Here is a 17128-nt window from a genome sequence, read left to right on the forward strand (position 1 = left end):
TGATATTTCTTTTTACGAAAAGTAGGCTGTTTGTAAGACTGTAGTCATGTCGAATTCCTCAACGGTAATAAAAATATGATGCTTTATAAAGTATTGATCATAACTAAAATAATTTTTGAAATTATTATTTCGTTTCAGAAAAATATAAAATATTGTCATTCGTAAATTTATACAGTCCTCAGGTAAATGGCCGAAATGGGCCACTATTCTATGGTCGCTGTTTTTGCAGCGCTTATATTTTTAACATGGAGGGATCTTTCCCACACAGAAACGACATCTGATGTACACAAGGACATTAGAGCTCCTAAGTTTGCAACAATGGCCGCCCCAACGATAAAATTTTTGTATTGGTAAGATACAAAGAATGAACACGCTCTGAAAATGTCGAGTCATGTGATCGTTCTACGTAGTTTGACAGCTTTATTCAATAATTCCTCCTAAATCTAGTAATACTACTTGAAGATTATTTTGAATCATAATTGACATTTGTTGACGTATATATAGATGCATTGTTTGTTAGAGCCCACATTCCTGACCGCATTTAACATGCAACAACTTATAACATTATCATTATTTAGATGACGTGTTCTTAGAGATAATTTGTGATGAAATGACAAAGATCATGAATATTTCATGAAAAACTGGGAACAGCTTTGTATGTTATTGTCAGAAAGTCACTAATTCGTGCTGGAGAACAAATATGGTATCTGAAAAATATGTTTGAACCTAAATTTTTGGCATGTATTATATTAATATTCTGGCAATATTGTAAACATTCTGAAAGTAAAAGGTTTCGGAGTTCATTTTCACGAATTATTCACTACTGAAATGTATTTGTAACGATCTAAGGAGTCCAGTGTGGGAGATCTCCCTCTACTGGGTTTTCAAATGTGTGAGATTTTGACGGTGTTGTGCGTGGATGGCATGCATGATGCTGTTTCTTTCTCTTCCAATAATCTGCATACCATCTCTGGTGTATTATCACTGATGATATTGTTTCAGCAGATTTAATAAGTTTAAAAAACCCCACATAACATCGGAAATGCACCACATCATAATCAAAGGCCTTTCTTGTAATGAGCGGTCAATATTGCTTCAATACCTTGGCATGGGATGTTCAATGACCTATTCAAATAGATAACATTTCATTTTTAAAAGCAAGTACCCTTACCATATTAATAGTAGTGAAATAAAAAATTAAATTTAATAAAAGATAAAAAGTTGTGATCACTTGAGAGTGAAAAAGATTTTTCTATATATTTTTGGCTGCTATCAAAAGCACCATATAGATCCGGAGCATTTACTTGAAGTAGGCCAATATATGTTTGCTATCTTATTCAAATAATGTATTGCATATTGTAACGAGCGAGCGTGCGGTGCCCACGTCTCATCGGCCACCATCGAAGAAGTATCGGGGTTCTTGTTTCACCAATATAATGGTCAGAAATAGTCTAGTAGTCTAATTTAACTATGCGAAAACTCTAAATATCAACCAAGAGCCCAATTGACAGGTACAAATATAATTTCTATTAAAGGAACAAGTTAAATAACAAGGTATCTTTATACAGAGAACAGATCAGTATAATATTACAATACAAACAAGGCATCAACACAGGTTCTTGCACCAGACATTAACAAAGGTGATTGACAAATTGTACACAACTATTCCCAAACTATACACTAATTGAATGTATTTCCTGTAAAAATGTCCCACTAATCACCAGAGCCAATTATTCTAAGCCACCTAAATTATAATCTGATGTGCAGACCAGCAAAAATACAAGAAAGCTTCAACTATTCAGATAATTTGTAATAAAATGACAATTCAGCTATAAATAGCCAACTATACCGGAATTTCCCCTTGTGTCTATATATATTAAATAGAACTATAAATGACGTAAGCCTAAACCCGAAGTATGACAGATTCCTAAGTCTGACCTGTTCAGAGGCGACCATCTGCCAGCGAAGACAGTGATGAACTGAAGAAAAAGGTCTGATCCGCCCTGTATTTATAACCTTCCAAATATTACTACTCAGGGGAGGTCTGGTGATTAGATGGGAGAGGTCCGGAGACACTACTTTCCCATAGGATTGCATGTAAAAGTAATATAAACCTTATTGCACATGGCCTCTCAAACAATAAGTGCTTTACATTAAAATAATTGTACAGAGAAGAAAAATACATGTAAAACTCCTAATGAATGCCGCTAAGGTTATATTATGGATTAAAAATATACCGAGTTTAGAGAATTCCCTGCGGTAATGACGTCAGACGCCGGTAAGAGTTATTGAAACGCTTAAGAGGTCGCCGAGAGAGGTCTCCAGCTGACTTTACATCTAAGACATCATTAAAAGACATTAACAAAAAGGTTAGCATACTCTTTTAAATATATATATATAATAATTACTTAATGTCCATCAATCTACAGTGACTTACAAGCCTAGGAAGTTAAAGAATCAATGTAAGTAGTTTCGATCATCTCACATAGTCAGCTTACAAAATGGCGGTCTTGAGAGGTGTTTGAGATGCCAACGAGAGGTCGATTAAACACAAAATTAACAGGGAAATTATAGGTCATTCCTACACTGTTCTGTAGTTGTCATTTGAATAATTAACATTTAAAACTTATGTACAAACACATTTTGGACTATAAAATGGACCTTGGTGTTATTTATGTAGTGAAAACCGGTCACACAGGCGCACAGCGATATGTCAACAAATCGTCTGCAGGGCCGAGACAGCGGTGGTTGAAATCACCACAGTTATACGGGGCTGACACGACGTGACGTTATAATATATATACCGGTAGTTATAGCAGCATACCTACGTACTAAGTCCAAACTGCCAAAGCACTTCCCCAAACCCCTAAAGTACGTCTTCAGTGTTTTACATCGTATATGCCACTATAACCAATACTTAAGTAGTGAATTCGAAGATAACTTTACACCTGTCAAACTTTTTGTCAGCCATTCGTCTGTTCGCTATCTTTTCCCAGTTGGCATTATTTTTTTCAAGTATCATTTTCTCTTAAAACTTCTAACTTGACCCTATAACAATCTTTTCTATTGTGCGACGACATCATCAGTAAAATGTTCTTTTCAGTGCGATAGATATGTTTGAAGCAAAGATTACAAGTGAAAACAACTTGCCTTACGATGCATTTACATTCGTTTCCACCAGATGTACAAATCAATTAACACCTTGCATTAACTAACTTCCAAAATTTTAATCAAAAGTTTCCTCAATATGCATTTACTGTCAACAAGACTTATCAATTCAACAAGTATAAGATCATCTTTAACTCATTCGCCACTGAAATTTCATAATGAACTCTTCCAACCTTTGAATTGAAAGAGTTCAAATGTGTCTTCAGTGGTGAATTCATGAGTTAATATAGAACTAATGAAGATCTTATGAATTTACATAATAAGTTATTAGCACATTGTATTGGAAAACAAATGCAATGTGGAGTCAAAAGGGATGTCGGAATTTTTTCTATGAATTTACATGTGATTTCTTTTATTGTATTGCAGCTACTCCTGAGGGTACCGGAAGGTCTATGACCAATATTTCCATGCTCTTCAAGAGCGCTTCCCGTCTTTAATCGTCGAGGGCGACAATTACCCGCCGCCCTCCGGTAAAGCCGCAGTAGCACAGTTTCTAAGTATAGCCAAGCTTCTCATCATCGCCATGATCGTGTCGGGTCAAAATCCCTTTCCTCACCTAAACATGGAAACACCTAGCATATTCACCTGGGCCATCTCAAACAAGGCAAGTATATATGTAGCTGGAGTAATACATATGGTGTGACTATTGCAGCCAATTTTGACTGATCAAACAACCTATATATTTGTTTGTGGCAGAAAAATTTCTTTACTTCAAAGCAATATAACAAAATTTGAAGAAATTCTTCTGAGAAATGGTGACAAAATCCTATTACCTTAACTGACATAAATGTATCATTCAAGCATCAAGTATTTTTTATACCTGCAGATTTTCAAAAGTATTGAATATTAACAATATCCTGTTTCAACATAATGCATACTTTCATATGCTTACAGAAACATAAGATCTGCTAGCTCTGTACATCTAAGAGTGAGAAATACAGATGCATTGCTGAAAAGTGTCCGGTTCATGGGGCCCTTCACCGGCCAGACGCCCCAACTGAGGCCCTTGGACCCCCTCTATTTTCAGATATTCTTTCCTTGGCCCACAATTTTGTAACTAACTGTTTAACTCATTGTAAAGAGTTTGTGATTTTCTTTTGTAGATCTATGCCTGTTTAATGGTTTTCTTCATCAGCAATGCAGTAGAGGGACAGATGATTTCTACAGGGGCCTTTGAAGTATCATTTAATGGTGAGTGCTAGGCCTGTGTATGCGTAGTTGAACACAGGGTATCATGGATAGTATTTTAGAGTATTGCATTATTAGTCATATTTGTATGATAATTTATATTGATACATTATACTAATATAAAAAGGTCATATAAGTGCAAAAATAGCCTTGAAACAAAAAAGAAAAATAACGAAAACAACACTTCAAGATGAAACAATGTGACATACTGATAATGCTATTTATTGATATTGGGACATACAGGTAAAATATATGTTAAAATATATGCACACTGTTACATCCCAAATTTCACTAGTAAATACATATGGATCATGATGTTCTTACTATTCAGTACATATACCGACATATACTTCAAGATATGATAGCAGGCCAATACCACTGTATATTTACACAAAACATCATTGTACCATTGATTAGTAACTTACAGCTCTCACTTAGAACTATTAATTGCCAACTGTCCTTAGAAGGGAAATAGAGCTAAGAACAGATCATTAATTGTCATTCAATGTAAATGCCAAAATTAAATCTAGAAAATGGAAAACACATCATAGACATTGTACTAATTATATATATACCATCATAATTAAATGGTACCATCATCCAAATATAAGCCTTGACACAGGTACAATATATATGTACACAGGTACATTATATATGTATACAGGTACATTATATATGTACACAGGTGAAATGTAGTGGTACGTACATGATATATTGTTGCGTTTTTTTCTCTCTCTTAATAATTGTACATGTTATGAGACATTGCATGCATTAGATATAAACCCCCTATGTTCGTTAACCCACACGCAATCCTTGAACCATGCCTAAACAACTCTTGATTTAGAATTTAGATGCCCCAGATTTCACATAAAACACAATTTCTGTATTGACCAGTTGATGATTGAGTTATGTTTTTGTACCTGTATGATATACTCGGTCTGCTATATATATGCCATCCTGGTGTTCACATTTGTGAATTTTTTAATTAACAGGCCCACTGCACCTTACAATTGGCTAATCTGTAGTGATCATGCTAGACAAACAAATGTCTATTTTTTCTTGTTTTTAAGCTATATTCATCCACCAAAAATCCAACAAATAGTTCTAAGTGAATTTTGTAAATTTTGCAAAATATGTTCCAAAAATAATGATACTTTTTGACGCCAATAACAACCCCCAGATGTCAAACCAGCCATTCATGTTTATAATTTTCCAAGCTGGACTGCTTGTTGCGGATGAATCCCATGTTTTTATACGCCCATCGTCCGACGAGTCGTAATATGGTTTGGACTGCATTCGCATTGTCCGTCTGTCCGTTAATCTTTCCTTGCCGTCACCTATCCTGCCTTCATTCATGAACATATCTTGATGAAACTTGATACATATATATATTTTGCATACCAATAAAGCTTGAACGAGTTTGCATTTCAGAATTTTATGTGCATTTTCGGTGGAGTTATGCCCCTTTTATTGCCAAATAAGGGTGTTTGTGTAGTAAATGCAAGAACTTTTTTATTTTTGAAAGCAATTTCTTTCAAATTTTTAAATGAAACTTGGTAGGAATGATCGACTTATAGTCCTGGCAAATTGGTGGGTTTTTTTCGGATCAAAAATCCAATTGACTGCCACAGTCGCCATTTTGAAAAAAACTATTTCAAACTTAAAATCAAGTTCTAATAGGCCAATTTAACTGAAACTCAGTCTAGGAATAATCACAGGGCTCACACAAAGGGAAAATTCTGTGTCGCTAATTGGTTTTGCTATGAAAATATTGTGTTGCCAAACTGAGATTTTATGTCGCCAATTTGTGTCGCGCTCACAATTTTTAGTGTATTTTTCAGATAACTGATTTATCAAGAACTAATCCACTATATATTCATTCTAATTGCTCCTTTTGTTTCGTGTGTATTATAAGCAGAATGCTAGTTCAAGAGAAAAACAGAAAAGAAAACAGTGTTTTCCATCTTTTATGATTTATTCTTTCCAATCATCTATAATATATTACTTTACTTTTTATTCAATTTTTAATATCAATTCATCAATGCTAATAAGATCTTCAGACCAAACAATACTACATTTAACTTTCAATTCATTTTTATATCCCTCAATTATATATGTATACATCTTCTGGAAATACATACTTCTGACAATATTGTCTTTTTATTTTGCTGAACACAAAAATCACTTAATATCAAACAGTTTGATCATCAACTCGTGGTCCTGCCAAACTTAACATTATACTTAACTATTTTTTTAGTGAAATTGGAAGGGAGGATTGACATCTTTATCTCCACTTCATATTTTAACATAAAAAATAAATACTGTAGGACTCGGGTGACCGTTAAGGCCCATGAGCATCTTGTTTATTTTTTAATAAATTTCTTTTAAATTTTGTACGGTAATGCTAGAAGCAACAATATTCAACATATATTACAGGTTTTCTGTCGTATTTCAACTTTCAACATTTCCGCGTATCACACTTGACAAAGCAACACTGTACTTCATTATCGATATTGACTTTTCCTTGTTTACACAATAACTCAAACAATTGTTCTCCGAATTTCAGTAAAATACTTGGTTGTTTCATTACCTGCATGCTTTGAGTGAGTTCTTAAAATGTGACATTTTAAAAAAGCTATTCGGCACAGTTATGCCTCTTTTCATTGCCAAATAACAGCATTCCATTGAAGATGTAAGAAATTTTAAATTATTTGTTTAATTCCTTTCAAATTATGTATGGTAATACAAAAACCAAACATATGATATGTCACTACCTGCTTCCAATATATCAATACCCTTCCGAGGGTCTGATGTGTGTATCATGCTTCTGTTCGCGTTGTTTTTGCTCGCTTTAGGTCTTCCTTCAACTTTTTCTTTAAACATTGTCTCTTGTCTATTTCTCACAATGAATTGTTCATAAAAAGTACCAATCTATATTTTTATGAAGAATTTTCTGACAAAATTATGAAAAAAACTTAACTTCACTAAATTGTCCCTTTAGGTATGTATACATACAACTCATTTTCAAGATTCAACTTGGGTGCCAACATCTCCAAATTCAACCATGCTACATCATTTACATTCTAATTGCCATGTAAATATCTGATACTGTTGATATTTTTGTGGCTATAAGAAATCAGATAATCGTTACGAGAGATGACATGCAAAAGATAGCTTTAGATATATGCCATTTTCATGTAACACAAACAAGAGGTGTAAATATAGGAGCTGTATGAGAATGTTGCCATGTTGGAAAGCCCAAAATGTAGCTATATAGGAACGTTGCATTTACTGCAATGAAATTTGTATAAGTTTTATAATAGGTTTCAAAACAGATAAGATCACATTAATTTCTTTGTTTTATAATTCCAAATGAATGAGTCTTATAAAAAAGGCATGTGTTCAATGTTAATTGACAAGTTAAAAGTGTACACATGTTTATTATTTCATCATTGACAATTTGTTTATGAAATTATAATGATCTATTTCTCTTTACATTTCACAGATGTCCCAATATGGTCTAAGTTACAAACAGGGCGAATCCCAGCACCAGGGGAGATGTTCCAGATCATCGAAAACCAAATGAATTTGAACCCTAATCAGCCTACTCAGAATATGTAGCAGCAGAAAGGTACCAGCTCAGCATAAGTACAGGTATTTACCATGAAAACCCCTTCCCATTAACTCTCAATAAGTACAGGTATTTACCATGAAAACTCCTTCACAGTAACTCTCCATAAGTACAGGTATTCACCATCAAAACCCATTCACAGTAACTCTCCATGTGTACAGGTATTTACCATGAAAACTCCTTTCACAATAACTCTCCATAAGTACAGGTATTTACCATAGAAACCCCTTCACAGTTACTCTCCATGTGTACAGGTATTTACCATGAAAACTCCTTCACAGTAACTCTCCATAAGTACAGGTATTCACCATGAAAACCCCTTCACAGTTACTCTCCATGTGTACAGGTATTTACCATGAAAACTCCCTTCACAATAACTCTCCATAAGTACAGGTATTTACCATGAAAACTCCTTCACAGTCCTTCTCCATAAGTACAGGTATTAACCATGAAAACCCCTTCACAGTAACTCTCCATAAGTACAGGTATTTACCATGAAAACCCCTTCACAGTTAAACTCTCCATAAAAACAGGTATTTACCATGAAAACCCCTTCACAGTTACTCTTCATGTGTACAGGTATTAACCATGAAAACTCCTTCACAGTAACTCTCCATAAGTACAGGTATTTACCATGAAAACCCCTTCACAGTAACTCTCCATGTGAACAGGTATTTACAGTGAAAACCCCTTTACAGTAACTCTCCATAAGTACAGGTATTTACCATGAACACTCCTTCACAGTAACTCTCAATAAGTACAGGTATTTACCATCAAACTCCTTCACAGTTACTCTCCATAAGTACAGGTATTTACCATGAAAACCCCTTTACAGTCACTCTCCATAAGTACAGGTATTAACCATGAAAACTCCTTCACAGTCACTCTCCATAAGTACAGGTATTTACCATGAAAACTCCTTCACATTAACTCTCCATAAGTACAGGTATTTACCATGAAAACCCCTTCACAGTTAAACTCTCCATAAATACAGGTATTTACCATGAAAACCCCTTCATAGTTACTCTTCATGTGTACAGGTATTTACCATGAAAACTCCTTCACAGTAACTCTCCATAAGAACAGGTATTTACCATGAAAACCCCTTCACAGTAACTCTCCATAAGTACAGGTATTTACAGTGAAAACCCCTTTACAGTAACTCTCCATAAGTACAGGTATTTACCATGAACACTCCTTCACAGTAACTTTCCATAAGTACAGGTATTTACCATCAAACTCCTTCACAGTTACTCTCCATAAGTACAGGTATTTACCATCAAACTCCTTCACAGTAACTCTCCATAAGTACAGGTATCTACCATGCAAACTCCTTCACAGTAACTCTCCATAAGTACAGGTATTTACCATGAAAACCCCTTCACAGTTACTCTCCAAAAGTACAGGTTTTTACCATGAAAACCCCTTCACAGTTACTCTCCATAAGTACAGGTATTAACCATGAAAACTCCTTCACAGTTATTCTCCATGTGTACAGGTATTAACCATGAAAACTCCTTCACAGTAACTCTCCATAAGTACAGGTATTTCCCATGAAAACTCCTTCACAATAACCCTCCATAAGTACAGGTATTAACCATGAAAACTCCTTCACAATAACCCTCCATAAGTACAGGTATTTACCATGCAACCTCCTTCACAGTAACTCTCCATAATTACAGGTATTTACCATCAAAACCACTTCACAGTAACTCTCCATAATTACAGGTATTTACCATCAAAACCACTTCACAGTAACTCTCCATAATTACAGGTATTTACCATCAAAGCTCCTTCAGAGTTACTCTCCGTAAGGACAGGTATTTACCATGAAATCCCCTTCACAGTTACTCTCCATAAGTACAGGTATTTACCATCAAAACTCCTTCAGAGTTACTCTCCGTAAGTACAGGTATTTACCATGAAAACCCCTTCACAGTTACTCTCCATAAGTACAGGTATTTACCATGAAAACTCCTTCACAGTAACCCTCCATAAGTACAGGTATTTACCATCAAAACCCCTTCACAGTTACTCTCCATAAGTACAGGTATTTACCATCAAAACCCCTTCACAGTTACTCTCCATAAGTACAGGTATTTACCATGAAAACCCCTTCACAGTTACTCTCCATAAGTACAGGTATTTACCATGAAAACCCCTTCACAGTAACTCTCCATAAGTACAGGTATTTACCATGAAAACTCCTTCACAGTTACTCTCCATAAGTACAGGTATTTACCATAAAACCCCCTTCACAGTGGCTTACAATAGGTACAGGTATTTAACATGAAAACCCCTTCACCACTTTAAAGGTCTCAAAACATCATTTTAAATGGCTTGTTCTGAAGAACCAAAAGGCATAGATTCATAAGATTTGGCAGGTAGCTTGTTGAGGTTGAGATAGAGCCAACAAAGTTTGAGAAGGAAATTGACCTTGACCTACTTAAAAGGTCACAGGGACAAAAATGTCAAACACTTCAAACTTATGAAGAAGAACCAAAACGCATCGAATCTTGTAATAATATTTGGCTGGTAGCTTCAACAGATCGAGCCGACAAAGTTTGCAAGTGAAATATTTGTGGTATAGTATAATATTTTATGAGAATATTTTTGTTATGACTGATTAAATATTCAGGTGAGCGATACAGGCCCTCTGAGCCTCTTGTTTTAGAAATGTGTTAACAAACTGCAGGGAAGTCATCCCCACTCAAACATAACTTAAAAAGAAGCCTAGTTGTATCCTACAAGGATTCATGAGAGGATACTATTCAGATTGATACAATATGTTAATAAAACATGTTTAAAAGAATGAACATTTGAATAAGGCGCCAAATTAGACGTCACAGTATCAGGACCCAGTCCTGTAAACATCAATACTCATCCTATATCATTTTAGCTTGCCAAGCGTCGGCATTGGCCTCCAACTTCCTATAGGTTCAAGTTTTCAGGCAATTTTTTTGCTGACAGTGTTGGATCATCCCACTCCATACACTGTTGTCTATTATAAGGTTGAGGCATTTATATGGAGTGTAAGCAGTGTGCTGAATCATATTTTCATATTTTAAGGGCCAAAAACAGCTTAATTGGACTTGGTTAAAGAGTTTGGGCAAGCTCTAAGCTTGAGGTTAAAGTTTTTGGGCAAGTTTATTAGTGCTGTATTGGATAACCACCATCAATAGGCTGTTGTATATTATAAGGTTGAAGTTTTTATATGGAGTGTAAGCAGTGTGCCGAACCATATTTTCATATTCTAGGGGCCGAAACAGCTTAACTGGACTTGGGTTAAATTTGTTTGTGCAGTGTTGGATCACCACCGTAAATACACTGTTGTCTGGTGATCTGTTCTTTTGAAATGTACGACATGTTAAGGTACAGCAAAACCTTGTTATATTGCCACCAATTGTTCAAAGAAATATTGACATTATAAAGGGGTGACAATAAAGTGAGGGAAGTGTATAAAGAAATCCTTAAGAAAAACTTAGATAAGGGATCTTAAAATATGTTGGCTGTGAGCGAGGTGGCAAATGAAATGAGGGTGATTCCATCAAGGTTTTACTGTACTTTACTGTCCATTGATGTCTTACAACGTATATCACCATTAGGGGAGGTATGCTGTTCTCCAACAGCTCTTGTTGACAGTCTAGTTTGTACATGTGCCTGCCAGATTATATGTGTTTGGTGTTAGTTTACTTCGTATAAATTGCATAAAGGTGATTATTTAAGATGTTTTCTCTTTTCTTGACAGGAATTTCAGTCACAGATGTTGGCATTGATAAAATGGCATTGAATCGTATCATGAAAGTCTGAAGAATGACGGTCTTTGTTGAAAACAGCGCTGCTGTCGACAAGGAACCTGAGGAACCTATCAGACGAAGTGGTACATTCAGTGTCAGCCAATCACAGACAAGTTCTGTGTCTGTTCATGCGCTTATATTGTTTTGGTGAACACAAAAGGCTAAAATGTGTTGTTTCTTCAAAAGTTCAAACCATGGAGGTGAAAGACAATCTGTGCAATTTATCTAATAAAGTGACAAAACACTTATATCCAGAGAATGTCCATCATTGTCATCTAATAGGTAGTTAGTTCCTATATGTAGTTTGAAATGTGATGGTAATCATCAGGTTTTTAAAAAATGTAAAAAAAAACCACCAATATATAAAACCTGGTATTTAAGTGTGTATAAAAGACAAGTAGAGATGAGTGTTGTGTACAATGGGTTAAATTTCAAGGAATATTTTTTTGTTTCATGTACATTTATTAGACCCATATCTGGAAATGATGATTTCACAAACAGGTACTCCCATTAATGACAACATTCAAGTAAACCAAATTGTATGGCATAAAAAACATTCAAACACCCAACATCCAATCAGTTTTAAATTCTTACTTTTGTTATGTTTAAAACAAAATTGAACAGATTATGCTTAATTTTGGGGGTTTTCAAAGTTTTAAAAACAGGGTTTATACAATAGTGGAGGAGTAATAACACCAGAATCTATTATGGACTTGGAATAGACCATTAATATTGTTCAATTTCTTATTTTGTTTTTTTGCTTGTATGAGTCAGAGTAACACTAGAAAAGTTTGTTTGAGGGTTATTTCCCTAAATACAACAGTGCAGTTGAGTTGTATATAAGGTGATCAGTATATTTTGAAATAGTGTAATCTAGTTTAAAATCATGTGTGAAGTTTTAGGATTATTGTGTTCATCATGATTACTGCCTGGCAATGTGATTTCAAAGAAAAAAATGAAAATAAATTGCAGAGAGAAAAAAACACAAATAATTTGTCTGCGCTAGGCAGAAAGAACTAAAGTTGAACAGTTCAATATGACTTGAATTTCATTAACAGGTACTTGTAAAAGATTTATTTGTGTATGATTCTGTATTGTTGTTTCCTGAAAACCAGATTTTGTAAAAAAATAAATAAATCTCCAAGAAAAGTGTTTTTTCTTTGTAGTCATCCTATTTTATTATATGTTTGTAATAATTATATACATGATCATGTTTTAAAAAACATTCTAATTCATTGATCAAAGAGAATCAAAATAAAAAACTGTGTATGGTGTGTGAAGTTCTAATATTTATAATAGCTGTAAGTGTAGTTATCACTCCTGTTACTTTTGAACATTAGAATCCAGGACATTTTCAGGACTGTATCAAAGCTGAGGTCAGCATGGTTCCTCTGTGATCTATGTATCCAGAATATATTGTATGTAAATCAACTGTATACGGTAAATACGCCAGTAACACTTAAAATGTAAATCTCCAGAAATCAGCATCAGTAATATCTGCAATTCAAGTCAACTATTAAGATTTCTTATCACATTCACCTACATTTTATACCAGTATTTTCTAATTTCTGTAATATTTATCTTGATTTTAAAACAAAAAATATCCATAAAAGCAATGTTTGATTACAAAATGTTTTGTCTGATGTTTGAAATCTTGATGTTGCAGCATGATGATAGACTTTGAGAAAGAATACAGTGTAGCTATCCCGTCTTTGCGTATTGCAGAGTTATCTTCTCTTGGGAGCAGGTATTGATTGTTACGTCATTGGTTTGTGTGAGAAAATTATGTCGTTTTCTCAAAAATTGATGACGTTACTCTTACAAACAAGTGACGTAACAATCAATACCTGCTCCCAAGAGAAGATAACTCTGCAATACGCAAAGACGGAATACTGTGTTAGGGTATTACGCATGTGCTGTCAGCTTATCATTATTAATGGTGATTATTTTCAGTGAGACTTTCATCACAATTTCTTCTGGAGTGTTAATACATATTGTGTTCTGTATTCCATATTGGTTTAGTTGTTTAGTTTGCTTGTACATTAATTGTGAATTTCAGTGAGGAAAAATAATATCCAGAAAATCAGAAGAACAAACTATTTATACAAATCATATGTGGATTCCATTATCAGATTTAAATAGTTTTTGTGATAAGAGCAACCACAGATATGAAAAGAAGTGTTGCTAAAATAATGTTATTCAGTTTTACAATTAAGATGTTGTCCTTCTGAAAACTGGCGTGAATGATAATTTTTTCATTAAAGAAACATGTGCATGATCTGGTATGGTCAGGACTGTCGTTTTTTACAGTATACATTTAACTGACAATATTAAATGCAATCTTTACACACAACACAATCATTGAAGGAACTTCATATATAAAGAATTGAGAAGTAGATTAAGGTAATGAAATCCAGTTGTATTCGCTGTATTTAACTTGGAGAGTTCTGGTTATGTCTGGAGACTTGAATGTTACATTCCATTTTAACTATGACATAACCACAATAGCATAACAATTTAATTAAAATGCCAAATTTTCACCCTTTGGCGTTTTAATACATATTCAACCTTTTGCTTTCAAACTTCAAAGGTTTAAGTTTTCTAAGGTCAGTATTTGTTCAAGGTAGTCAAATTAAAAAAAATCAGTATGGAGATATCATGTTCATATTTATTTTCTTTCTTTACCTTTTAGCTGCTTAAAGGATTGTAAATAGTCGGTATGTCTGTAAATGGTTTTGTCGGTTTCTTATTTTCTGGCGGTATAGTTATTATTCAAGAATTTTCCTCAAATACATTACTCTAGTACAAATCATTTACAGGCCCTTAAGCAAAGGTACTTTGTTTTGGTGATTTATTAAGGGCCTTATTTTTCAGACAAACTATATATTTTTGTGCTATGCAGTGATATCAAAAATAAAGAAAAAAGATTATGATTTGTTAATTGAAATTGATTAATGTTGAGACTGTTGAGTTTGACATGAAGGTGTAACATAACTCTTCTTTGTAAATATCTTTTGTTTGTCTACTGGTCGTATTAAATAGTTAAAATCTCACATCATCAGGACATTTATTTGGTCACAATTTTCAGTTAGACTTTAGGTAGTTTTCTATTTATGATGTAAAAACTTTGGTTATGTTCAGTGGATTTTGTTTCTTAATAAATATAAATTATGTTGAAAATTTGACCTTTTCTGTTGTCTTTTTACCTGTTCAGCTTATATTACTAAATTTTATTATAGATTTGGACAATTTCCACACTTCAGTTGAATTTTTAGGTCGCTTGAATCACTCAAGTTATTGTGGGCACCTTCTTGCTTTGTGCATCATGAGTAAAACCGTTGATCACATTTTCGACTTCTCCTTAAAAACAATCAGTCAGATTCTAATAAAACTTTTTGGAAATCTTAAGTGGGGGATCAGAAGATATACTCAAAATAGGGCAGAGGGGCAGGGCCATCAGAAGTCAAAGAGTAGAAAACCTTCAAAAGATTACTCCTCTCAAACTCTTAGTTGTATTTTCTTGAATATTTCTTAAAATGATGCTTAGATGATGAGGATGAGAAACAGAATATGTGACCCTCCATGAAGGGGGGCACATGCAAATTTTGATAAACCTTGGTGGTAATCATTACCCTGAGGTGGGGGCGATAAACCTTGGTGGTAGTCATTACCCTGAGGTGGGGGTGATAAACCTTGGTGGTAATCATTACCCTGAGGAGGGGGCGATAAACCTTGATGGTAATCATTACCTTGAGTGGGGGCGATAAACCTTGGTGGTAATCATTACCCTGAGGTGGGGGCGATAAACCTTGGTGATAATCATTACCCTGAGGTGGGGGCGATAAACCTTGGTGGTAATCATTACCTTGAGGTGGAGGCGATAAACCTTGATGGTAATCATTACCCTGAGGTGGGGGCGATAAACCTTGGTGGTAATCATTACCCTGAAGTGGAGGGGATAAACCTTGGTGGTAATCATTACCCTGAGGTTGGGGCGATAAACCTTGGTAGTAACCATTACCTAAGGTGGGGGCGATAAACCTTGGTGGTAATCATTACCCTGAGGTGGGGGCTATAAACCTTGATGGTAATCATTACCCTGAGGTGGGGGTGATAAACCTTGGTGGTAGTCATTACCCTGAGGTGGGGGCGATAAACCTTGGTGGTAATCATTACCTTGAGGTGGGGGCGATAAGCCTTGGTGGTAATCATTACCCTGAGGTGGGGGCGATAAACCTTTGGGTAATCATTACCCTGAGGTAGGGGCGATAAACCTTTGGGTAATCATTACCCTGAGGTGGGGGCGATAAACCTTGGTGGTAATCATTACCCTGAGGTTGGGCGATAAACCTTGGTGGTAACCATTACCCTGAAGTGGGGGCGATAAACCTTGGTGGTAATCATTACCTTGAGGTGGGGGGGATAAACTTGAGGGTAATCAGTTCCCTGAGGTGGGGGCGATTAACCTTGGTTGTAATCATTACCCTGAGGGAGGGGCGATAAACCTTTGTGGTAAACATTACCCTGAGGTGTGGGCGATAAACCTTGCTGGTAATCATTACCCTGGGGGGGGGGGGATTAACCTTTGGGGTAATCATTACCCGGAGGTGGGGGCGATAATCCTTTGGGTAATCATTTCCCTGAGGTGGCGGTCTTAAGCCTTGGTGGTAATCTTTACCCTGAGGTTGGGGCATTAACCCTGGGGGTAACCATTACCCTGAAGTGGAGGGGATAAACCTTGGTGGAAATCATTACCCTGAGGAGGGGGGGATAAACCTTTGGGTAATCATTACCGTGAGGTGGGGGCGATTAACCTTGGTTGTAATCATTACCCTGGGGGGGGGGCGATAAGCCTGGGTGGTAATCATTACCATGAGGTTGGGCGATAACCCTTGATGGTAATCAATACCCTGAGGTGGGGGCGGTAAACCTTGTTGGTAATCATTCCCCTGAGGTGGGGCGATAAACCTTGCTGGTAATCATTACCCTGGGGTGGGGGCGATAATCCTTTGGGTAGTCATTCCCCTGAGGTGGGGGCGATTAACCTTGGTTGTAATCATTACCCTGGGGGGGGGGGGGGCTGTGACTCCAAGGGGTGGAATCAATTTGGCTAAATTTTCAAACGTCTTCTATTTTAAATTGTTCTTTACACCCAGATATTCTAGAATCAAATCCTCTATTGATGAATTGTACGTAAGGAAATAATACTAGGGATAAATTTGCTTTTCAGACCCAGATATGCTTTGCTACGGATCAAATTCTCTTCATGGATGAAAAGTTCCTAATGTGCTTTCTTTTTTGCTTATTATCAGTTGGAAAGAACTAATATTATGTTTGAATGATC

The 17128-nt window shown here is 35.5% G+C and overlaps 1 protein-coding gene across 1 annotated transcript; it reads left to right on the plus strand.

Annotated features, from left to right (window-relative positions):
* Positions 1-163: 163 nt before the first annotated feature.
* LOC110462216 (selenoprotein T1b-like) lies at positions 164-14964 on the plus strand. The gene is given in 5 exon segments (XM_021516077.1): positions 164-350; positions 3535-3772; positions 4272-4359; positions 7862-8010; positions 11736-14964. Coding segments are annotated over 4 exon segments (606 nt in total). The 5' UTR covers positions 164-186; the 3' UTR covers positions 7978-8010; positions 11736-14964.
* Positions 14965-17128: the final 2164 nt, after the last annotated feature.

Source organism: Mizuhopecten yessoensis, unplaced genomic scaffold (genome assembly GCF_002113885.1).
Source record: "Mizuhopecten yessoensis strain PY_sf001 unplaced genomic scaffold, ASM211388v2 scaffold10763, whole genome shotgun sequence".
NCBI classification, from domain to species: Eukaryota; Metazoa; Mollusca; class Bivalvia; order Pectinida; family Pectinidae; genus Mizuhopecten; species Mizuhopecten yessoensis.